This window comes from Sebastes fasciatus, chromosome 2 (assembly GCF_043250625.1).
Source record: "Sebastes fasciatus isolate fSebFas1 chromosome 2, fSebFas1.pri, whole genome shotgun sequence".
NCBI classification, from domain to species: Eukaryota; Metazoa; Chordata; class Actinopteri; order Perciformes; family Sebastidae; genus Sebastes; species Sebastes fasciatus.
In genome coordinates this window covers 40523205-40549957 of record NC_133796.1, presented here as the reverse complement: position 1 = coordinate 40549957, position 26753 = coordinate 40523205, and the positions used below count along the sequence as shown (strand labels likewise).

Below are 26753 nucleotides of genomic sequence, written 5' to 3'. Positions count from 1 at the left end.
GGTTGATGGATGTACATTTCTGCATTGCTAATGCACTAACCCTGCTGAAAATCCTCCTCCTACATTATGATAGAGCACGTCATATTTGCATCTTTCCTATAAGGAGCACTGTGCTTCACTGCGTTATCACGGATTGCTTTTTAGTTCAAGTATCTTTTGGAAGAATATTCACTGTAAATAATATTTTTTTTAAACCTGGAGTGTGGAACTTTTGTCTCTACCCCCTCTGGCAGTGAGAGTAATTACACAAACACTGTCAACGCTGCTTATGACGTATGCCTGCAGGTTAGCTCGCCTGCATTCTTCATTTATTCCCGTGCACATAAGGGCAGAGGGAAAAACATTCAATTGACTAGAATGGCACTCGGAGAGCGCAGACCTCCGCCAAAGTGCGTGACTTTAAAAACAGATCCCAGCTCCCAGCTGGCGGTACCGTGAGGTGGTCGGCGTATGATTAACACGGTGTGTTTCCGTGTAACGTATCGGCGGATGCCTCTCTCATTCAGCAGTCTTGTTATGTCTGTATAACGTTACACTACGTTGTTTTTCATCCCGTCAGCTACCGCTTTGTTCTTTCTCACTGCGGATGGACCATGGATGTATAAAAGGAACGGGACGGCCAGCAGCTCCCGCACCTCCATGTCTCGCCACACATATCTCTCATCAATGAGGCGTCTATGTATACAGACATAGGCAAAGTTGTTGGTAACGTTCCGTTAAAGAGAGAAAAACCCACAATGGTCACTGAAATAACTTGAAACTGACAAAAGTAATAATAAATAAAAAATTACTGAAAATGAACTAATGAAAATCAGACATTGTTTTTGAATTGTGGTTCAACAGAATCATTTTAAAAAACAAACTAATGAAACTGGCCAGGACAAAAATGATGGTACCCCTAGAAAAGATGTAAAATAATGTGACCATAGGGACATATTAAACTAAGGTGTGTCCTGTAATTAGCATCACAGGTATCTTCAAACTTGTAATCAGTCAGTCTGCCTATTTAAAGGGTGAAAAGTAGTCACTGTGCTGTTTGGCATCATGGTGTGTACCACACTGAACATGGACCACAGAAAGCTAAGGAGAGAGTTGTCTCAGGAGATCAGAAAGAACATTATAGACCTTCATGTTAAAGGTAAAGGCTATAAGACCATCTCCAAGCAGCTTGATGTTCCTGTGACTACAGCTGCACATATTATTCAGAAGTTTAAGGTCCATGGGACTGTAGCCAACCTCCCTGGACGTGGCCGCAAGAGGAAAATTGATGACATATTGAAGAGACGGATAATACGAATGGTAACCAAAGAGCCCAGAACAACTTCCAAAGAGATTAGAGGTGAACTCCAAGGTCAAGGTACATCAGTGTCAGATCGCACCATCCGTCACTGTTTGAGCCAAAGTGGACTTAATGGAAGACGACCCAGGAGGACACCAAATCATAAAAAAGCGAGACTGGAATTTTCCAAAATGCATATTGACAAGCCACAAAGCTTCTGGGAGAATGTCCTTTGGACAGATGAGACAAAACTGGAGCTTTTTGGCAAGTCACATCAGCTCTATGTTCACAGACGCAAAAATGAAGCATCCAAAGAAAAGAACACTGTACCTAATGTGAAACATGGAGGAGGCTCGGTTATGTTATGGGGCTGCTTTGTTGCATCTGGCACAGGGTGTCTTGAATCTGTGCAGGGTGCAATGAAATCTCAAGACTATCAAGGCATTCTGGAGCGAAATGTGCTGCCCAGTGTCAGAAAGCTTGGTCTCAGTCGCAGGTCATGGGTCCTCCAACAGGATAATGACCCAAAACACAGCTAAAAACACCCAAGAATGGCTAAGAACAAAACATTGGACTATTCTGAAGTGGCCTTCTATGAGCCCTGATCTAAATCCTATTGAACATCTGTGGAAGGAGCTGAAACATGCAGTCTGGAGAAGGCACCCTTCAAACCTGAGACAGCTGGAGCAGTTTGCTCACGAGGAGTGGGCCAACATACCTGTCGACAGGTGCAGAAGTCTCATTGAGAGTTACAGAAATCACTTGATTGCAGTGAGTGCCTCAAAAGGTTGTGCAACAAAATATTAAGTTAATGTTACCATCATTTTTGTCTAGGCCAGTTTCATTAGTTTGTTTTTTTAAATGATTCTGCTGAACCATAATTCAAAAACAATATCTGATTTTCATTAGTTAATTTTCAGTGAATTTTTATTTATTATTACTTTTGTCAGTTTCAAGTTATTTCAGTGACCATTGTGGGTTTTTCTCTCTTTAACGGAACGTTACCAACAACTTTGCCTACGTCTGTATATTGGTGCCTTCAAATGAAACTCATGAGCTTGTGTTTCCAACATGGGAAGTCGTGTACACGATATGCTCGGCGTTCAAGTGGTTAAGTCGTGAGAACACTGCTGCTAAGCAACGGCAATATTAACGTTACTGTCGCAGTCTAGAAGCCACAGAGGCTAACGATTTAGCAAGCTAGCAAGTGGGTAACATAATGCAGTAAATGCAAAGGCATAATGACAGAGGAGAAACATGAGGCCGTTGGGAATATCAACATGTTCCTCAGACCTATTATAAAATTACGAAGAAAAGCAATATACGACTAAGATAACAATATATAAACTTATTATGCACCGAAAAAATAACCTCCATAACTTCCGCCATTTCTGTCAAAACACGTCACAAGTCGTGAACTCGGAAATTTCAGAAACTTTCCACTTCCGAAGTCGTGAATACGGTAAACACCACCGCATTTGAAGGCACCATGTGTCAATGTAACATCCACCAATAGGATAGGGCAGCCTGCATGTAGCCTGAGAGGCTAAAATGCAGGGTAATTAAAAGCCTTCAAAAGGCTGCGGGGGACATGTCCCCCCTGTCCCCAGTGGACATTCTCTCTGCTGTGATAAAGCACAAGAAAATAAGGAAGGCCCTGATGCACTGTTTTGTTGTTGATAATTGCCACTTGTCAAAGCCCTTGGTGAGATTTCTGCTCATTTTTCTGCTTGGTTTTGTCTCGGTTTAATTCCCTTAAGAGGAATTCTGGATCGGTCTCTATTCATCTGTCACACTCGATACACTGATCCACCACTGTCGATGAAACCCGGGGAAGTGATGCATCTTATATATTCAAAGTGAAAGTACTGGCAGTTGAGATGTATGGAGTGATGGTACCACTTTAGGCGAACAACATGAATCTGTTTTGTTGTTCTTAATGTTCGGTTTATTTCACTTTTTAAACATTTCAAAGAGAGACTTCCAATTAAGCAATTGTGTGTTTAGCAAAAGTGTCATTTCGTGTGCTTTCAGTCGACTCTGCTTGTTGCCAGGTCCTTTAAGCTGTTTCCCCAGCGTCTTTGCTGTTGTTCTGCTCGTGCCTTCCGCACAAAAGGCTGTAAGTGATGACTTGTTGAGTCGCTCTATCTCAGCCAGCACAAAGCTGTGACACAATGAGGCTTTAGTAAAGGCTGACTGCTGTTTGGAGAGGATCACAGCAGCAGAAGGCACCCCTGGAGGAACAACACCAGCGTATTCAAAATCCAAAATTGAAACCTCAGTTGTTTACATCCATGTTTTTCTTATGCAACGCTACATTATGTGTTACAGCCACCTGTAGATCAGTGGAATGAGATTGTCAGTAGCAATGTCCATTACGTCACCTAAGTGATACAAACAAAACATTGCTCCGTAGCAGGACTCCACAGGGTCTCTTAAACGTCCCGGCTTGCCTGCAGGTCACTGCTCTCTTGTGGACAAAATATATACAGTAATGGAGGCTGTTTTTTTTTAATTATCTCTATCACATATCTTTGGCATTTCTCTGCTCCAAATTCTTAAAACTTATGAATCGACAATTATGTTGGTATAAAAGGGGCCTATATCCACCCAAGTAATTTGCCGTTCGGGATGTGTGTTGCGCCTTGCTCAGGTCAACCAGTTTCACTCCCAGTTAGGACATTCCAATAGAAAACAATGTAATCAAGCTGATTTTGTCGCCGACAGTCGTTCACGTCGCATCCAGTTTGGACAAGGCCTCAGAAACCAGGATTAAATTGCAGGCAGCAGTGCTTCTAGCTTGGACAAGTGCTCCGTGGAACTCAGTTGACAGTGTTTACAGCTGGGAAAAGTGACACTTCTGGCTCAGGCTCATTCGCAGGTGAAATAAGTGGACCACTGAAACACCACATCCATTGAAACTACATCCCATCAGCTGGAGCTGGAACATGTGACTTGTCCACTTTAAATGGAATGCAATATGAGCTTATCAAAATCTACAACAGGGGCGTGATATTCCCGAGGCTGGAATGGGATTGGTTTCCTGTAGACGAGACAGGGAGCAAAACATTTATTCAGACATAGATGTAAAAAAGTTAAGTGTGTGTGTGTGTAGTCAGCAGATTTTCCTCACCTCCATGTGGCCGAAGTTTAGTAAGACGTCAAACAGAGCTGCTGCTAATCCAGCTAACAGAGCTCCACCCAACACTTTGTACTTCCCCGGAGCTATATTATTATGTACTATTCATGGACTTAATTCATGTCTTTGCAAGAGATTAATTGTAAGTTTTTGTTACTGTGGGAGTTATAAAAACATGTGTGAAAGTGCCCTCCACCCTCGGTTAACTTGTGTGTGTTGCTGTGTCACTGTGTGTGTGTGTGTGTGGCCGGCGGTGCAGTTCAGCAGGGAAAGTGGTAATTCTCTCTCAGAAGTTAATGTTTCAGGGAGCGAGTGTGTGAGCGCTGTCCGCGCAGTGCCAGCTTGTGTCCATAATTTCACAGTCGCTCTGAGCTCGTAAAGTGTCCAATAAGCAGCAGGGCCTGGAAGCACATAAACTACCGTATGGCTTCAGCTCTGCATGTTGCCTCTCACATAAATCTGAATTTACTATGGATTTCCTTCTCTACGCTGTACGGAAGTACTGACGAGTCGCGCTGTTTTGGAATGTGATACATAAACATGTATACGTGTGTGTGTGTTGTGAGTATGTGTGTGTGTGTATACTCTCTGGCCCAATTCCAATTCGGCCCCTACATCCTCCCACTCCGTGGTGGAGTGAACTCCGTTTGTAGTCACACTCCCAGCTCAATGAAGCTCCTTCTTTAAAGGTCCCATATCATGCTCATTTTCAGGTTCATACTTGTATTTTGTATTTCTACTAGAACATGTTTACATGCTGTAATGTTAAAAAAAACACATAGTTTTCCTCATAGTCTGCCTGAATATACCTGTATTTACCCTCCGTCTGAAACGCTCCGTTTTAGTGCATTTCAACGGAATTGCGTTGCTAGGCAACAGTTTGGGTCCATGTTTACTTCCTGTCAGCTGATGTTATTCACACACACTGCAACAGGAAACAAACTGTGACACATTTAGAATGTTTACATTTATAACCTGTATAAACCTGTATAACCTGTAATGGTCTAAATATTGTATATTTGTGACATCACAAATGGACAGAAATCTCAACGGCTTGTTTCAAATGCATAATTTCTGAATACCCCCCCCCCCCCCCCGTCCCGTCCCCCAAGACCCTGAATAGGATAAGCAGCTACGGATGAATGAATGAACTTGATTGCCAATCTAGAATATTCATTCCTTCATATCTGTAACGGCTTATCCCATTTGGGGTCGCGGGGGGATCGCCGATCCAAGCTGTCATTGGGTGAAGGCGTGGTACAACCTGGACAGGTCTCCAGACTATCACAGGGCTGACACATAGAGACAGACAACCATTCACACCTACGGGACATTTAGAGTCAACAATGAACCTAACCTGCATGTCTTTGGACTGTGGGAGGAAACCTGAGCACCCGGAGAAAACCCACGAATAATAAGAATAATAATGCTGAAAAAATAGAATATACAGTATGATTAAGTGTTTAAAAAGGCAAGAATAGCTTAAATAAATCCGAATGTTAGTGTAAATGTACTGTATAAATATTTGTAAGGGATAATGTACAGCGAGCCGGTCATTGTTGTAAAAGAATCCTTGAAAAGGGCGATGCTGTCTCTCATCATCCTGAAGGGGTTTATTTCACAACAATGAGCCGCTAGCTGTACATTATCCCGCTTATTACACGGCTACTAACCTAAGAAATCAATATTTTGACACAAAAACGGTCCGCCAGAGTCAGACATCAGAGCTGCGTGGTCTGTTATACATAGCAACGGTCTGTTACACATAGCAACGGTCTGCTATACATAGCAACGGTCTGTTACACATAGCAACTGTCTGTTATACATAGCAACGGTCTGCTTTACATAGCAACGGTCTGTTATACATAGCAACGGTCTGTTATACATAGCAACGGTCTGCTATACATAGCAATTGTCTGTTATACATAGCAACGGTCTGTTATACATAGCAACGGTCTGTTATACATAACAACGGTCTGTTGTACAGAAATTATAGAATTATAAATAATTATTTCATTTATTAAGGGAAAAATCTATCCAAACCTACCTGGCCCTATGTGAAAAGTAATTACCCCCCCTTGTTAAATCCTGAATTAACTGTGATCAACCACATGTTTTGGAAAGCTGAGTTCAATTTCACTAGCCAATCACTGTTCAATCAGGAAATCACTTAAATAGAACCTGTCTGACAAAGTTAAGTAGGCTAAAAGATCTCAAAAAACAGCAAGGGTGTAAGGGGGTGGTTTGAAATTGTGCCCTTGTGTCAGTATAGCTGGAGGGCTGAAGGTGAAAGGCTGAGGAGGTTATCTGTCCCTGCTGGCAGTATGAGCTCCCTGCTGTGGAGACATGAGAGCAGATATCGTCCACCACAGGAAAAGCCAATGTCATGATTAAAGGCTGATATCCGCTGCCTGTCAGGTTGCATTCATGTCCACACTCATTTGGCTAACTTTGAAATATTCCATGTGAATCAGGATCTCATCCCCGCTATTATTTCACACCACTGAGGATCATTCACCGAAGCACCAGAATAAGAGTAAAACATCTTCCTCCTCCTTTTGGTTGGCAAGAAGAACAAAAGCACACATTGCTGCCAGCATGAATTGAGGAGTGTGTTCTAACGGATAGACTTGGCCAGAGATAACAGAACCTCTATTCTGTTATCTTTGACTCTCTGTGATTACTTATTCGGGGCTGCTTCAGTCCAACGAGAGGTGTGGACATTGAATTATCTTTTCCGTTTCTGGTTTCACAGGATAAAACAGTTATTTGATTAAAATGCCATTTGATAACCAAAGCTAATGGCAATTTAGATGAATTTAGACCTCTGATAAAATCTTTAAATTATGCTCTTACACTTGTCTGGAAGCATTAACATAAATATCATTCAACGATGGCACGTGTCATGCAATGTGTAATCGACTATATTAACATACTAAATGGATGATCACAGGGACAGAAAACCTTCTTAAAGTGAGACTGCATTATGTTTTAAAGAGCAAACTACACATTCTTCCTCTTAGAAGTGAAAGGTTAATCAGTTAAAGCAGCAGTGGGTAGAAATGGAGCAAATATGATTAAAAAAAGTTATTTTTACATTATCGCTATATCCTGACAGCAGTGCGTGAGACAAGTAATGAAGAAATCATGTGCCTCTGTGTCCTCCATTGTCCTCCGGTGCTCCTAATGGCATCAGACCAGAGGAAAACAAGCAGTAAGAGCTGATCTGGGCCTGCCGTCTCTGAGCAGCTGTTAATCACTCACGGTCAAAATAGGCAGCGCGGGTCACAAACTTCCTCATTTTACAGCTAAACAGTACACTTCAAGATGTTTCTGAAAACATCTGAGGAGAGAAATAGGCATTACAGTAACAGAATATTGATTCATATTTGATCAGCGCTGCCTAGTTTGACCGTTTGATCGGAGTTTGTGAGTGATTGACAGCTGCCTCCGTTGAATGAACAGCGAATAGGAATACTCTCTCTCTCTCTCTCTCTGAAATGACCTGTGATTGGTCAAAGTCTTTAGTCCCAGGCTAGATTTTTTGGATTAATTTCCCAGTTATTTCCTTGGCTACTTTATTAATCGTTTGGTCCAAAAAATGTCAGAAAATTTGAAAAAGTGTCTTGTTCTGTCTGAAAATCCAGATATATATGATTTACCATCAAAACCAGCTGGCATTCACATTTGAGAAGCTGGAACCAGTGAATATTTTAGGACATTTTTTGCTTAGAATTTTACTTAAATGTTCAACTTATTATCAAAAAAGTTCCAGTATAATGCCAAATAACGTGTCAATAGATTAATCAATAAATTAAAGGTCCCATATCGTGCTCATTTTCAGGTTCATACTTGTATTTTATGTTTCGACTAGAACATGTTTACATGCTGTAATGTTCAAAAAAACATTTATTTTCCTCATACTGTCTGCCTGAATATATATCTGTGTTTACTCTCTGTCTGAAATGCTCCGTTTTAGTGCATTTCAACGGAATTGCGTTGTTAGGCAACAGTTTGGGTCCATGTTTACTTCCTGTCAGCTGATGTTATTTACATACACTGCAACAGTTTCGTGTCCAATTTATTGATTTCTTAAGTAAGTAGCCGTGTAATAAGCGGGATAATGTACAGCTAGCGGGTCATTGTTGTGAAAGAAACCCCTTCTGTGTCATTATTAGACTCTAAGGAGCAAGTGTACCGGAAGTTCATTCACTCCATCTACATGTGCTTATACACGCCTTTATTTCATCTCACATTGACTAGTGCAATGCACTTTTCGCCTCACTCAGTATGTCTGCTCTTGATCGTCTGCAGTCAATCCAGAATGCTGCCGCCAGACTACTCACAAGGTCAAATAAACGGTGATACTCAGATCTCTTCATCGACTCCCGGTAGCCTATAGGATCCACTTTAAAATTCTCACTCTTACTTACAGAGCACTGCACGGTCAGACTCCTACATATGTGGCCGAACTACTTCGCCCCTTACTCATCAGCTCGCTCTCTTAGGTCAAACATGAAAAACCTGTCGTCTGTCCAACACCCTCACCTTTAGACCCGTTGCGATCGTGTTTTCGAGGCCGTAGCAAAGAAACTCTGGAATGCTCTGGCCCCACCTTTACAGTCTGATGACTCTGTGGATTCTTTTAAAGGTCAGTTAGTAAATCGTTTTTGTCCCATATCGTGCTCATTTTCAAGTTCATACTTGTATTTTATGTTTCGACTAGAACATGTTTACATGCTGTAATGTTCAAAAAAACATTTATTTTCCTCATACTGTCTGCCTGAATATATATCTGTGTTTACTCTCTGTCTGAAACGCTCCGTTTTAGTGCATTTCCACGGAATTGCGTTGTTAGGCAACAGTTTGGGTCCATGTTTACTTCCTGTCAGCTGATGTTATTTACATACACTGTAACAGGAAATAAACTGGGAAACATTTAGAATGTTTATGTTTAAAACCGTGTGATGATCTATATATTGTATATTTGTGACATCAGAAATGGACAGAAATCCTAACGGCTTGTTTCAAACGCACAATTCCTGAATACGGGCTGTGTGTATTTCTCCTTATATTGAACGTTTTGATAGTTTAACAGTATTTATACAGCACTTAAACCTGCTTTATAACATAAAAGATATGAAAATTTCCACTTTACAATATGGGACCTTTAAGTGCTCTACAACAAAAATAACAAAGAATTAAATAAATTGTGAAAAAAAAAAATCTAAAAATAATTTAAGAAAGGCCAGTTTTTGGCCAGCTTGCCAAAAACTTTATGGACCTTATCTTGGTTATGGACCTGATAATAAGTAAAGCCATGTTGAAAGCCAAAACAGAGAAAAAAGATTAATTTTAAACTTCATAAAAACGTTTTTTAAACGTAGACAGAGAGACCACCAGACACACACTCTGTATGTGGTTCAGAGGCAAACACAACCTCCTCCCTAGTTGACTGTCTTCCAGACTGGCTGCTTGGCATCATGTCGTCGGGCCTACTGAGGAATCATGAACAGTAAAGTGGCTGCATGGCTTACTGACTGGCGACCGGTGCTGCTCTATCACAGCTCTACTTAGAATTCAAGAAAGTCAAGTCAGAACAAGCTTTTATTAATAATGCATGAATGCCTCATTTAAGTGGCTCTTGCCTTTGCTCACACACGTGTGTGTGTGATCTGCCAGAATGCATTTGATCGGCAGGTCGAAAAACGGCACATTCTTTTTGAACGTGAGTATGTGCAAACTCTTCAGTGTCATCTGTGAGCACACTGGGCTTTAAATCATTGTCTCTGTGTGTCATCATAACATCTCTTCTCTACTATGAATTCAATCACATGACAGTAAAAGAAATCAACAGCATTCACCTCATGAAAAGTTCACGCATGTGCAAGTCAAACTGTGTGGTGCAGGAGGGGTTTTGGTCATTTGGTAAATACAAAAAAAAAAAACCTTGGCTGAAATGAAAAACATTCGTCCCAGCTGAAAACCACTTAGCACGGATTTGGAATGGAACCCATTAGTGTTGAAGTTAAATGCATCTGACCGTCCACCACCCAAAGCTACACAGTTCCATTCTTCCGCCCTGCTTCAATGTGAATGAGCTGATTCTTGTCATGAATCCTTTATGTAATCCTCTCCTGGTGGGGGAACATATTTCTCTCATGCAGGGAACATCAATACACACCAGTAATCCAGTCATAATGTGATTAAGGCAAGTTAGGTGGAGCCCATGTAAACACGATACTGTGATTAATACGGTTCTGCTCATAGACTGTAGTAACGTGCGAAAAGTTTAATTTGCTCGTAAATCTAATCCAATTTTTTCACTGCATTTGCCAAAATACAGCCTGATCTCACAAAAAATACCAACACATTCTCATCCAACTTGTCACATATGGCCGCTTTGTCACGCCCCTTGGCGTCACTTTAGGTTCAGGCAACAAAATAACCATAGTTAGGTTTAAAGGTCCTATATTTTAAAAAGTGAGATTTTCATGTCTTTTATATTATAAAGCAGGTTTAAGTGCTTTATAAATACTGTGAAAGTATCAAAACACTCAATATACGGAGAAACACACACAGGCCGTATTCAGAAACTGTGCGTTTGAAACAAGCCGTTAGGATTTCTGTCCATTTGTGATGTCACAAATCTACAATATTTAGACCATTTCACAGTTTTAAACGTAAACATACTAAATGTGTCCCAGTTTATTTCCTGTTACAGTGGATGTAAATAACATCAGCTGACAGGATGTAAACATGAACCCAAACTGCTGCCGAGCAACGCAATTTCGTTGCCATTCCGTTGAAACGCACTAAAACGGAGCGTTTCAGACAGAGGGTAAATACAGGCATATTCAGGCAGACAGTATGAGGAAAATAATGTGTTTTTTGAACATTACAGCATGTAAACATGTTCTATTAGAAACACAAAATACAAGTATTAACCTGAAAATGAGCACGATATGGGACCTTTAAGTACAGAACTTACGTGACAAAAACTATTTACTTAAGTTTAGGAAAAGATTGTTGTTTGGCTTAAATTAACTCTGGAAGTATAGAATATAAAGTATAAAATAAATACATTAAGTGCAGGCCTGGTGCATCCAGGTTACCCAAACACCTGCCTAAACAGGTGAGTCTTTAACTGACCATTAAAAGAATCCACAGAGTCATCAGACTGTAAAGGTGGGGCCAGAGCATTCCAGAGTTTCGTGCTATGGCCTCGAAAACACGATCGCCACGGGTCTAAAGGTGAGGGTGTTGGACAGACGACAGGTTTTTCATGTTTGACCTAAGAGAGCGAGCTGATGAGTAAGTGGCGAAGTAGTTCGGCCACATATGTAGGAGTCTGACCGTGCAGTGCTCTGTAAGTAAGAGTGAGAATTTTAAAGTGGATCCTATAGGCTACCGGGAGTCGATGAAGAGATCTGAGTATCACCGTTTATTTGACCTTGTGAGTAGTCTGGCGGCAGCATTCTGGATTGACTGCAGACGATCAGGTTGGCGTTGCACTAGTCATGTGAGATGAAATGAAGGCGTGTATAAGCACACGTAGATGGAGTGAATGAACTTCCGGTGCACTTGCTCCTTAGTGTCTAATAATGAATACAGGTATATTCAGACAGACGCTTTGAGAAAAAGAATGTGTTTTTTTAACATTAAAGCATGTAAACATGTTCTAGTAGAAACCCAAAATACAAACATGAAACTGAAAATGAGCACGATATGGGACCTTTAAGTAAGGGATAATGTGTAGTGAGCCGGCCAATGACCCGCTAGATGTTTATTTATTTATTTATTTTTTTCCAGGTATGTATTACAATAGTGATCCAAAGTGTAGTGTATTCCTCTGAGGCTGCATTCTTGACTGTGAGCCAGAAAACACATGTACTGAACCAGATCTCACTGCCAAGTCAGGAGCCTTTTAGCCCTGAGAAGGAAACATGTGAGCCCCCCTCATGACACAATCACACTCATAATGCATTAAAGTGACAGTAGTCAGTATATTTTTGGCATCATTTGGCAAAAATTCCATAATAACCTTTCAGCATATTGTAATTCAAGTGTTCTGAGAGATAACTAGACTTCTGCTCCTCCTCATGGCTCCGTTTTCAGGCTTTAGAACATCTAGCCCGTGACGGGAGACTTTGACCAATCACAGGTCATTTCATTGAGAGAGCGTTCCTATTGGCTGTGCTCCGAGTCATGTGACTGGAACTTTGCGTTCCTTCACCAGATTTCACAATGGCGGCGGCGTCACAAACTTTATAATTTTTCAGCTAAACTGTGCACTACAAGATGATTCAGAAAACATCTGAGGAGAGAAATAGGCATTAACGTAACAGAATATTGATTCATATTTGACCGTTTGGTCGGAGTTTGCGAGTGATTGACAGCCGGCTGTCATAGACCTGGACAGCAGACCTCAGATCAGCTCTTACTGCTTGTTTTCCTCCGGTCTGTGAAATCTTGCAGATGCCGTTAGTAGCACCAGAGGCAAATGATTTTTTCAGGTTACCTGTTTCATGTACTACTATCACGATATAGCGACCGTTTTATAAAAATAACTTTGTTTGATCATATTTGCTCCAATCTCGCCTACTTCAGCTTTAATTGGAATGTAGCCCTGTAATCACTCACTCTCCCATATTTACTTCCACACCACCAGATGTGTGGGTCACCCCTGTTCCTCTGGAAATTTAAACAATCTTGATCTCACAAATAAATGCAGTCTAACAATCACTGCAGTTCAGGTTCAGAGTGTTCCACATAAAAGGCTTCATAAATGTACAAAACCACTTTGCAGTTCTTTTTATTTGTTTTTCATAAATCCATAAGCCCAGTCGAAATGAATACTGATCTTACTGACAAATTGCATCATGTTTGAAGAGCACAACACAAGTTGTTGAAGTTTGTTCTTTCTCTTTCAGTATCAGCCTGCAGGATGTTGCTGTGCTGTTGTCGTACAGTGCTGATGATCACGTCTTTGCTTCATTCATTCATTCATTCGGGAACTGAAGACATTGAGTGATTCTTGTGTTTAGATTTTTTAAATTTGCAGCCATGTTTTCAATAAAATAAACAATGATCCACGAGAATGTTCTGATGTCTCTTATTTGTTTTATACATTATAAAACAGTATGCTAGTGTGTTATTTTTCAATAAATGAATAGCAAGGTGTTGGTTATTACACGACTGTGTTGAATACTCAATTCTGATTGTTCAATCGCGGCATTCTACGGTCTGTAATTTCTTTATAGCAGACCATTGCTATGTATAACAGACCGTTGCTAAAAAAAAAGGGGAAATTTGTGTCTGTGCTAGAATCAAATAGATTCAATTTTGTGACAATTTCAGAAACTGCCGTGAGACTGCGTTGTGTCCACACAGTTTTCCTGTTCAATGAGGGATTATGCTCATGCTAACATCCCATAATGCAACTGTGAAGGGGCAGCATTCACCATACTTTCTATGGAGCGAAGTGGAGCAGAGTAATTGTAGAATGCTGGCCACTCACATTCTCTGATCTCAGGCGTCCACAATTGTCTCAGTTTTTCATTTGATCTGAATTAGTCTGGAGGAGCGTCTGAGAGATGATTTAGTTCAGGACTGTTTACAGTCTGCGTTGTGGGTGGGCTAGTGATAGTGCTGTGTAAAACCTAAAATGACCATCTTTCTACAATCTCAAAGTAGGATGAATGATGAAGGAAATTATTGTGAAATTAAACTACTCCTTTCTGGAGCCTCCCAAACAGCTCTCCACCAGAACTCCCCCTTCAAACAGAAGATTAGAAACCAGATTAGATAAACACAGTGATTTCCATATGGCAAGGTTGCTGTTTATTTGAATACTCCACCAGAAGTCACATATTTGTTAAAACGGGCACTTTGTCAGCAAGAAGAAATGGAATCTTTTATTTTCATTTGTTGGCGCTGCAGCTCAGAGATTCATCTGCTGCTGGACGACATAATCATATGATTCATATTGATATGCGGAGGAGGTTACCTGGGAGAAATGTTTACCAGTAATTACTATATACAATAGTACTATATACTAGGGATGCACCGCAAAACGGCTCCGATACAACAGCACCGATACCACTTTACAGCAACGTGACGTTAACCTCTCGTCACCATCTTTCAGGTCTTCGCGCTCCACCTCCCCGACAGTGCGGGCGACACGGGTCGGTGGTGATCCCACCTCAGCCGGCGGATGCCTGCCCTCACTTTCATTGCCCTACGGGGTTTTGCTTGTACCCTCTGACTCGCGCGTGCGTTAGACTCCTCGGTCCGTGTTTCAAGGCGGGTCAGGTGGGTTGCCAACACCACCGCAGACTCCTGATGCCTTTTACGTGGGCCGAGCCCCGTCTGGCGTCACGACGCGGTTGGGGCGCACTGAGGACAGTCCGCCCTGGTCGACAGTCGCACCAGGAGCAGGGGGCCCCGTTCCTCCCCGGCGGGGAGAGAGGACGCAGCGAACCATTTGTCCACGGTGTGCAGAGTACCCAAATGTAAACACTTGTACTTGTACTCGGTCTGAAAAAAAGTGGTATCGGTGCATCCCTACTATATATACTGTACCTGTGAGTGTGCACATACATACTATAAGCTGCACGCAGCCAGATCAACTGCAGAGCATATACACACACTTGCATTCATATATAGCAGACATCTGGACAGAGGGGAAGTGTGTTGGCAAGAATTATAGAGCAGTATTAGCAGTGTAGCAAACAAATTGAATGAAATATAAGACCGTGTCTGGCTCATTAAGACAGCGCGAACAGTGTATCTACATGCACGGTAAATAGGCCAGCACGCTACGGCTGACTGCACCGAGAAACTCCCACTAACTCTGTCACCAGTAGTCAAACAGCGAGCTAATTGCACGATAAAACAAATGATGATTAATTATTATAGCGCTCCTTTTATGCCCGTGGCCTCTTACTGAGCTCATGGCAGCGTGAGCTAATTAAATCAAATCAAAGCCAGCATGAGGATGCTGAACAGTTTACAGCAATTCAGCCAATTTTCTGGAGGTCATGCAGTGGTATAGGAGAATCTTCATGAGGCACAACTATACTGTTCCTTTCCGTGAATTAATCTGCAGTAAACATTCTTCAGCTGTTAAATGAGTAATTAAAAATGCTAAATGTCATGGCATGTTTTACAGACTTTTTTTTATGTAGCTGCGGTCAGGAACAACCTGCTGCCAACTTGGCAGCGAGACCTTCCAGACTCGTGAGTGTGTTTCCAAATTTGGCTATTCACAGTTCAGGATAGGGTTAGTGCCCCTTTTGAAACAGTGGAGAACAATATGACTGCGGTGTAATTGGTAAATTGCAGATGCACATACATTTGTTTATCCGTCCAAAAATGTCTGAAGATCACAGTATTTTCCCATGCTCAGCGTAGCGTGTAAAAGTGTGTGCAAATTAGCACATGGTGATGATGTTGTGATAAAAGCTTCATCCTTATCAGAGACTCGTGCTTGACTGAAGGGCCGTGGTCAACACCACTCAGTGTCGAGCATTGAGTCCAAGACAAGAAGTCAACACCGAGACTAGAAAGCAAAACCATTTCCAACTTCATCCTGTTATCTTACTGCAGCTCACACTGAGACTCAACTGTTGCATTGTTTGCTAAAATTGTGAGAAAAATATATGAAATTACTTTAGAAAGGAAATACTTTTGTACAATGTTGCAAGCTAAATGTGAAAGTGTAATATCTTTCCACACATTAGTGTATAGGTACACATCTAAAATGAGTATGGTCTGATGTTACTGTACATGTACTCATACTCGCAAAACGGCTCCGATACAACGGCACCGATACCACTTTACTGTGTGTCATCCATCCAGCCCGACCGCCTCCCTATGTGTACGGAGTGAATGAACTTCCGGAGCACTTACTCTATCCGCTTGGGCCAGACTGCCCGTGTGAGCAGCGCATGGCGGCTGCCTCGCTGAACTGCTGCCTCGCTGAACTACTGCGTATTTCACGCGTGTGGCATCCACACTGGCAGCATTTCCGGTGCTGCTGCCAGCTCTTTCTTTCTACATAGAGTTAATAAATATTCATTAATATTTATTTTAGACAGAAAAAGGTTAAGAACCGTGTGGTAATTTGTAAATGATAGTAATGATCCACAATTAAAACCCCGTACTTTATTCATTCATGGAGCTCCTGCAAGTCACTGCATGTTCTACAACACTGTCTTGCAAATATTTCAGAATTTGTGTTAACAAATGAAGGAATTCTGTCCACAGAAAAAACGCTAGAGCACTTCTATTTTGAAACGGAAGCAGGAAGTGTTGATTTAAAAATAAATCTTTTGTTTTTTCATGTCCGTGACATACTCTACAGATACAGACAATGAAACTGTAGTAATGTTAGTGTTATGATGTCAATATATTATCAAACGATCACTTTCACTGTCTGTTGTTGCTCGTGGTAAAAATAGGCGAGACCTCGAATCTATAGAAGAGACGCAGCTGATCCGCACTGCTGTAACCTGTTAACACGGACGCCAAAATAAAAAACAACAGGTTCCGCAGCCGCCGCTGCGGAACCTGTGTGACCTTGTGTGGCCCAGATCTTGGCGTCTACTAACGACACGGATGGGTTTACATTGGAGTTAACTGAAAGCCTGATGCGTCTCATACAAGACGCTAAAGGGTGTCTTGTGCGTCGGTATCAGGCAACGAGGGGTGTGACAAAGCGTCGAAATTTGACCGAGTGAGACCGGACTGGAAAAACAGTAGTTCAAAGTGTCTCTGCTGCCTCCCTAAATCATGACGTCATAACCTCTCTGAACATAAAGCTAAAGCCAACTCCTCCTCTGTGCGACAACACTGTCCAGAACTGTGACAGACCTCCGGCTGTGCTTCTTCACCAGGGAGTCACCTATTTGTACACGTCTTGCTGAGTCTTCTGCATTTCAATCTGATGTTCTAGGTGCCTTTGGTGGTCCCCAACTGTGAAACCCCCCTCTGACGTGACGCCCGCTGGGAAGTCTGAAGCAACCTTTGAAGGCCTGCAGTTGTGAAGTTGGTCAGCGGCGGGCTGAGAGAGATGAAGACATGGGCCGTGTTTCTGGCAGCTCTGCTGTTCCCCAGCATCCAAGCAGGTGAGTCAAGGACACGTTTCTTTCCTCTTTTTACTTCTCTTTTATTTTCTCAAAAACAATGGGCTGAAGACACTTTTAAATGAAATACAATTCTATCACCCTATAAAACACTGTGATATCAAACTGACTCACATTACTCAGAGAGAGAGAGAGAAATGGGTGTAAAAATGAGATAGAAAGCAAGAGAAAAAATCTTAGCTAAACATCCATATTTCATGATGTTGGCCTTCAAATGAAGTGAAAAGAATGCATTAAAACGAGACGTGACTGAAAATTCTGCTTTTTGAATAAAAGGGAGGGTAAATTGGGGCAAACTGAGTAACTGAAATATTCATGTGGGAGTCTTGAAGAAATACAAATCTAATGTTTTCAAACAAATGGCACTGAAAGCAATGGTGTCACTTTCAAACATAATCTATGTATTTCATGTCTTTTTTTAAAATCAGTTTGTTCTTGTCATTATAATGAACATGGTCAATGTGGTTTATTCTTCTTAGCATGTTTCTGAGCATGCTCAGTGACATCTGCCTGACACGTAACTATTACAGAGATTGAAATACATTTCAACTACACTGGAGTGTCACCTATCATCGCAACAGCACAGATCTTTTATGTGTTTTTAAAGCCCAACTGAAATCACAAACTCTGATCCTTTCTGGAGTCAAAAACATGTCACAGTGATTTGTAAAGGTCTTTTTAAACAATGTGTGTGTGTGTGTGTGTGTGTGTGTGTGTGTGTGTGTGTGTGTGTGTGTGTGTGTGCGTATGTGTTTGTTTGTTTGTGTGTGTGTGTGTGTGTGTGTGTGTGTGTGTGTTTGGTTCAATTTCACTGCTCTCATCAGTGTAACTTGGAGTTGCAGCAGGCAGCTAAAGCTCTGACAAACCCACCGTGCACTACCTACCTAGCACCAAGCAGCAGACAGACATAGTTAGTTAGTAAGTAAGTAAGTAAGTAAAATATATTTATATAGCGCTTTTCACAGACATACCTCACAGAGTGATGATCTTAACAAGATCATTATGCAAACATACAAGAAAGAGCTTGTATAAAGATGTGGTTACCACAGGAGCCACGTTATTAAGAAATGATTAAATAAAACACAATGCATAGAGAAAAGTATATAATAACTACATTAAGTGCAGGCCTGGTGCATCCAGGTTACCCAAACACCTGTCTAGACAGGTGAGTCTTTAACTGACCTTTAAAAGAGTCCACAGAGTCATCAGACCGTAAAGGTGCGGCCAGAGCATTCCAGAGTTTAAGTGCTACGGCCTCGAAAGTACGATCGCCACGGGTCTAAAGGCGAGTGTGTGGGACAGACGTTTTTCATGTTTGACCTAAGAGGTCGAGCTGATGTGTAAGGGCGAAGTAGTTCGGCCACATATGTAGGAGTCTGACCGTGCAGTGCTCTGTAAGTAAGAGTGAGAATTTTAAGTGGATGCTGTAGGCTATAGGCCCAGTCTGATAGTCTGTAGATATGTAGCCTATAAATAAGCTATATTTCAATACAATACAGTTGTACCGACAGGATACAGTAGATCACAGAGGCCATTTCCAAAGGTGACAAGCGCCCGTGTCTGCCTGTTTATTCACCTGAGGAGCGCGGTGATCCCGTGGATCACAGCTGGACATCAGATGAGTAGGCGGTCCTTAATGTGGCCCAGGACACATTCACTACACACTGCTAAAAGAATGTGGTCATATGTGGCCCAGACCACCTCTGAATGTGGTCTGAAAGATCAGATCTCAATGCGTCCTCAATGCACACCTGTACTTAGAGCTGTCCCCTTGTGATCGTATCACTGAGGACGCATGCTAATACCAGGTCTGAACAGGGCCAGTGACTGAATACTAATGTTGCTCTTTGTCTGTGTAAATAGACAACTGACACGTTTGCCAAACCGACTGCCTAAGATCATGTCAGTGTCATGTGTACAGCTGGTTGCACTGCCCCCAGGTCAAGTCAATTTGATTCATATAGGCCAATATCACAAATCACACATTTGACTAAAGGGACTTTACAATCTAAACGGCATCTGACACCCACTGTCCTTAGGCCCTCGATTCAAATCATGAAATACTCCCCTCAAAAAAAACTTTTACAGGAAAGAAATGGAAGAAACCTCAAGAAGAGGGATCCCTCTCCCAGGACGGACAGACATGCAATAGATGTAATGTGTACAGAATAAACAACATATTAAAATTACACTATGGACAATCCATATGACCAAAAATTGTACATAGAATGTGAACATACTGTATAGAAGTAAATGGATGCGGGAGGATGTGAAGCAGCTTCAAGGTGACGTTGACCAGATAGAACCTGAGCCCCACAAATTCATACTTACATTTTCAAAAATGTTCAATCATTAATTTCCTAAAACAGCTAGACATTGGAGTCTTTTTTTAGCAAATGCTACTCAAAATGCAACAGTGTGGCTCACTGATGTGATACATAGTAGGATCATTTCATTGTTGGGTTTCATGAAAAGTAGAGAATATCACCACACGTTAATGTACAGAGCAGTTCTGTATGTTGTAGCACAAAAAGAAACTGCAGTTTAATTTCAATTGGACTTTAAAGGTCCCAGATTGTAAAAAATGAGATTATCAGGTCTTTTATATTATAAAACGGGTTTAAGTGCTTTATAAATACTGTTAAACTATCAAAACGCTCAATATACAGAGAAATACACACAGCCCGTATTCAGAAATTGTGCGTTTGAAACAAGCCTTTTTTAAATTTCTGTTCATTTGTGATGTCACAAATATACAATATTTAGACCGCTTCACGGTTTTAAACATAAACATTATAAATGTGTCCCAGTTTATATCCTGTTGCAGTGTATGTGAATATCATCAGCTGACAGGAAGTAAACATGGACCCAAACTGTTGCCCAGCAACGCAATTCTGTTGCAATTCCATTGCATTTCCATTGAAATGCACTAAAACGGAGTGTTTCAGACAGAGGGTAAATACAGGTATACACAGACAATACTTTGTAGCTTCCATTCATTGTTGGGTTTGGTCTTTAATAGGATCCATTGATAACAATAAAAAGACAGAACAATGCCAGTGCTATCCTTTAATGGGGCTGTGTGTAGCCTGACACCATTAAGATAAGCACTACCACTAGCTGACTACTGCACTTCTTTCTGCTCTCCAGTCAGCTCTCTGTTGCCTTTATCACTTTATCCTGCCTTGTTACATTGTGTTAAACTCATCACTGTTCATTATTTTAGTCAAAAGATCTGCAGTGGAGTGTACCCAAATGTAGCGCCTGCTCCGTATGTAAACTACAGCAGCTGTCGAGAACAATGATGGATTAGTCCCTGAGCCACAGCACAACGAGATGCTACTGCCAAAGCCCTGTAGCCTTCAGACTGACTGTACCTAAGGTATGCCCATACGTGTAGGATATTCTGCTGCTAATGGATGTGGAATTGCAATTAAAGCGGAAGTAGGTGAGATTGGAGCAAATATGATTAAAAAAAGTTATTGCTATAAAACAGCTATATCGTGACAGTAGTACGTGAAACAGGTAACTTGAAAAAAATCATGTGCCTCTGTGTCCTCCGGTGCTCCTAACGGCATCTGCAAGATTTCTCAGACTGGAGGAAAGCAAGCAGTAAGAGCTGATCTGAGTCCGCTGTCCATCTGCTGTCTATGAGAGCCGGCTGTCAATCACTCGTGAACTCCGACTAAATGGTCAAACTAGTCAGCGCTGATCAAATATGAATCAATATTCTGTTACTGTAATGCCTATTTCTCGCCTCAGATGTTTTCAGAATCATCTTGTAGTTCACGGTTTAGCTGTAAAATGAGAACGTTTGTGACAACCATGTTGAGATCAGGTTGAGATGGGTTGAAGGAACGCCAAGTTTCGGTCACATGACCAGAGCACAGCCAATAGGAACGCTCTCTCTCTCTGAAATGGCCCGTGATTGGTCGAAGTCTACCGTCACGGGCTAGGCTTTCTAAAGCCTGAAAACAGAGCCATGAGGAGGAGCAGAAGTCTAGTTCTCTCTCAGAACACTTGAATTACAATATGCTGAAAGGTTATTATGGAATTTTTGCCCAATGATGACAAAAATGTACTGCCTACTGCCACTTTAAAGGGGTTGGTTTGCCCAAAATTAATATAAAATTGAGTGAAACAAGCCTTTTCCAGAAGTTTTGAGATGGAATACTGTAAAGTGCAATGGGAAGATGCAGAAAGTGTCAAAACAAAAAAAGTATAATATTCATTATTTTCATTATTTTCTTTCTTACCTCATTGCAATGGAGGTGAAAGGAATTTAGTTTGTGTTGCTCACAGCATTGAGATTAAAAAAATAATGCCGCCCGCATTATGTTCACTGACAATGTATTTGATTTATTTTCCTTCAATATCATGGCAGCTAGAGCGTCATTAACATCGTTTAGGAAACTTAAAGCACTTGGTTAAAGTTAGGGAAAGAATGTGATAGTTAAACAGCGATCTGAAGCACAGACACAATGTGTTTACTTTATTAACATTTAAAACCACAGTCTTTCCCTAACCTTAATTCATACACGTCCCCCTCAACACGTGCATTTGCCTCTGTAATTAGATGACAGTATGCAACCTCTAATGAAATCTTTCCATGAAACGGAAAGAAGAAGAAGAAGCAAAGTTGAGGCTCAGCTTTGACAGATGTGGCTGATGTTGCTGCAGGACCAGTCCTGGGGATAACACATTCTCACTGCCAACTCATCAAATTAGGAAAAGATTGTGGTTGATGTTAACTTGACCGACTCACAAGACTAATGATTGGAATGAGTCACATGACTAATGACGTGACAAAAAGTTAACGTTGAGGTTTAGTTTCATAAACAGTAAGGGTGGGAAACAAAAATTGATTCACCTATGTATCGCGATTTTTTTTACGATTTTGAAATACATTTTTTAATGCCAGAATCGATATATTTCCTTCATTTGAGTCTATGTGGAGGTAGAAGGACGTTACCGCTTTTATTGTTGTAGTCTGAGTAAGGTGATGCCATATCCGTTCCGTATCCTTCAAACAAAACAAACAAGCCGGCAGCCGCGAGCCGAAACAAAAAAGAAGAAAACGTTGGAGGGTCAGCGTGGATACGACCTGCATCCACACATGTTAAATGGTAAACACTACACATCCAGTAAAGAATGGAAACACTTTGGGTTTCACACATTGCAGGAAAAGCAGAGCTAGACATCACGGCTAAAGCTGCATGCTAACTCTGTCACGGACAGGAAACGGTATCGTATGGCGGTAACGTGCGGTCGAGCCGGCAGTCGCTCTCATCTCCGTGGTCAAATGGGCCGACGCTACAACTGTAGAGCACCCATATACTGACATTTATGTTCTCTGCATTCAAACGGCCCCGATGGAGCTGACCATGGATGTATAAAGAGAACGGAGCTGACGGGAGAGCTAGAGACCACCTTGGAGAAATTAGAGGAAGTAGACACGTGGGACTACGTCCACTTTTCAAAATAAGGTGTTAACAATAGGAACTGTATATACAAAATACATATATGGAAATAAGAGTGATTGGATTATATTCACCAGAAGTATAAAACATTACATGTCCCTTATAAATTAAAAAGAATATACCACTAATTTGTGAGGAAAATGTCTTAAAAAAAAATAAAAAAAAATAATGCCTCACAATGACTGATATATTTGACTTCAGGACATCTCTGACTACATACATGCTGTAAAACAAACATTCTTACTGTATTCATTTAGATATTTTCCAAAGTCCCTAGAATTGTATGATTCAACTTTTTCCCATGGTCTAGTGTTAAAAAAAAGTTAACAAAAATCGAAATAATATATATAAATAAATCCAATCGCGCTACTTGTAGAATCGGCACCCAAGTATCATGATAGCATCGAATCGGGGTGATAGGTGAAGCCCTAATAAACAGCGGTCTTCTGGGTGAAAGTCCTGTGTTTGCCTTTCACATCATCAACTGTCTAGAGACAACCATGTACTCCAGCTGTACCGTCCAAAATAAAAGTGTCTACCTACTCTATAGTCACATCGGATTTTACGGGGATTTATCACAGCCTGCTCATAATTTAGCGACAACAACTTGACACGACAACACAGGCAGCATATACCTTTTCTCCAAAACGTATTATATAATGTAACATATAATGCAATTTCTAGGAGACAGGGCTTACAGAGTCACAAAAAGTGGACAAATGAAACCCACTACTTACATGACATGAGAAAGAGAGAAATAGAATGTGTTATTCTGGTGTGCAATTTGGATAAAATTATCCTTTAAAGGTCCCATATTATAAAAAAGTGAGATTTTCATGTTTTTATTATAAAACAGGCTTAAGCCCTATATAAATACTGTGAAAGTATCGAAACGCTCAATCCACAGGGAAATACACACAGCCCGTATTCAGAAACTCTGCATTTGAAACAAGCTGTCAGGATTTCTGTCCATTTGTGATGTCACAAATATACAATATTTAGTCCCTTTACACAGTTTTAAACGTAAACATTATAAGTGTGTCCCAGTTTATTCCTGGTTGCAGTGTATGTGAATGTCATCAGCTGACCGGGAGTACACATGGACCCAAGCTGTTGCCTAGCAATGCAATTCTGTTGCAATTCCGTCAAAATGCACTAAAACGGAGCGTTTCAGTCAGAGGGTAAATACAGGCCTATTCAGACTGACAGTATGAGGAAATAAAAGTTTTTTTTGAACATTACAGTATGTTAACATGTTCTAGTAGAAACACAAAAAACAAGTATGAACCTGAAAATGAGCACGATATGGGACCTTTAAATTTCTAAATTCAGTGGCTACATTTTGGCTGTTTTTCATCCAACACTGATCTCTGCCAGGATTGTCTGCAATGACTACTGCTCTAATGTTTGACTGAATGAATACAAACCACAATTGTTTGTTTGTGGAATAGTGCTCAAGGTATTAGAAAAAAGTATTAACTTACACATATCTCTTAATTCTCTCTCACTGTTATTTTTTAACTGCGGCTTTATTGTGACTGCAAACAGAGGCTCTCTGAGCCGTAAGCAAATCTTTTTAATCGCAACCACAAGAGCACCTCAATCTGAGACAGCTTGGCTTTGTATTGGAGGTTTAGGGGACTGCATCTCAATGAGAAGCTCAAAACACAGAGGAAAGCAGTGACATCAGGTAGCGGCATAAGTGGAAGTAATAATATGAGACATTTTCGTATGAATTAACGGTTATTTTGTTCCTCTCTGGCCAACTGATATAAAACAACAGTGACTTTTACCTCTTCAGATAAATTGGATTACGTTCTCCTTTTATGGGTTTAGGAAATTGCCTCATCTTTTCTGCTCATTAAATCTTCATTGGGTTATTTAAATTCTGCATTGTCACTAAACTTAATACGAGCTTGTTTTTGTTCGTTCCTGAAAATCTGACATTATAAGATAAGATAAGAAGTTTTCATCTGACAGCAACACCCAGGGTCTCGTAGTTCTTTCCTTTGGTGAAGTCACCTGTTGCGCAGAATGTGATGTTTCATATTTCTGTTGATAACGCCGTCCCGACCCATGGTGTCGTCGCGGAAGCGTAGCGCCCCCTTCCGGTTCCCCCTTCAGGTAAGCGCGGTTAGCTCTGTTGTCGTTATTTGCACTGTTAGCGCTATTAGCGCCGTTGGCTGCTAGACGCCGGCTCAGCTGTCACCATGTTGAGACCCGTGGGGAGGCAATCCTCATATGCTCTGCATGTCGAATTTAGCACCTTTAGTAGCAGAACAACTGGGGAGTAAAGAAGAAAATAGCACCACCTAATGCCAAAATTAGACTACATCCCATTAATGTCTTTCAAGATTGCACTATGTCAGTTCAGATGATTGTAGTGACACGAATTCCGGCCATGACTTGAGTTAGACAACATGGTAGAACCCTGACCACGGTTGCAGTTAGGTTCATGACCTGCAGGATGAATGGGAGACAGACTTCCATGATCATGTATCATGGAGCACATCAAAGAATTTTGATGTTGTAATTTTTTTTTTCTTTCTTTCAACACACAGAATTGTTTTTCTTCCGCTATGATGCTCCACACGATAACATCACAAATTGTCATACCTGACATTGGACCATTATTGGGCTGATATCATGTACATGTAGTCTGTACGGAAGCCCTAAACTATGACGGCGTATTAGGGCCAATTTAGGTAAAAAAAATAATAATTTTGGAACCAGTGGAGGGGGGTAATATTCAGAGAAAAAAACTTTCTGAGATCAATGTAAATATACACGAAAAAAACTTGAATATTCTCTTACCTTGGAGTGCCAAATTTACAAGAAAAAATTCTGAGATTATAAAGTCGTAAGATTACGAAAAAAAAAATTGGAAAAACGTTTTTTAGTGTTAGCTTTGCTGAAATAAAAGACACGCCTTCACGTAGTCAAAGATAAAAGTTGCTCATCTTTCCTGTAACTTCTACAATATTAGTATTTACTTATGTTCATAAAAGAACACAAAGAACATGAAAGAAAACGTGTATATGTATCTAACGGAATTCAGATGTTGGCTGGCGTTACCATGGTTTTGCCTCCACTATTTTTCCTTGTTTTTTTCGCGTAAATTTTCAATCTTAATCTCAAGAATCCTGCTTTTTTTCTCGCAATATATTAATCCCCTACTCCGGCTGCATATATATATATTTTTTTACCTACAATGGCCCTAATACGTCATTGTACTGAGCGGGCATGATGCAAACATGTTTTTAACGCCATTATCTCGAGAAGACAAGCTTTGTTAACTCGAGATGATTTACTTGTGATCTGGAGATAATGGCATTAAAAACATGTTTGCATCATGTCCGTTTAGGGCTTCAGTATATGTCTGAACATGCACTTCTTCAGCAGACAAATAAAATAATGCAAAAGTGGCCCGATTTTGATTGGCAGCTGATCTCTGGAAGGTTCTACGACCTGTTGTCTGACCACATTAGAAATGGAAACTGTTTAGTTGTTCAGAACATCCACACCGTCAGTTTCAGAAAGGTACAGAAATGGGGGGACACTGATTTGCTTTGCAATTTCATTAAATGGAAGTTTAAGATTCCCTGTCATTTTTGGGACGTTAAAAAGCAAACAGTAAAAGAATGCATCAAAGAAAAATCCAAAAAAGCAAATGAGGATGATTTATAGTGGATATAGAGACAAGCCTC

General features: G+C 40.9%; 1 protein-coding gene across 4 annotated transcripts in view; it reads left to right on the top strand.

Moving 5' to 3' along the window:
* cemip (cell migration inducing hyaluronidase 1) overlaps positions 1 to 26753 on the top strand; it is a 216654-nt gene that overhangs the window by 90034 nt on the left and 99867 nt on the right. For all 4 annotated transcript variants that reach the window (XM_074624536.1, XM_074624543.1, XM_074624549.1 and 1 more), the window contains exon 2: positions 17377 to 17548. In XM_074624536.1, coding sequence (XP_074480637.1) covers positions 17494 to 17548 — 55 coding nt within the window. In that variant the 5' untranslated portion in view covers positions 17377 to 17493. The remainder of the gene's footprint in view (positions 1 to 17376; positions 17549 to 26753) is intronic.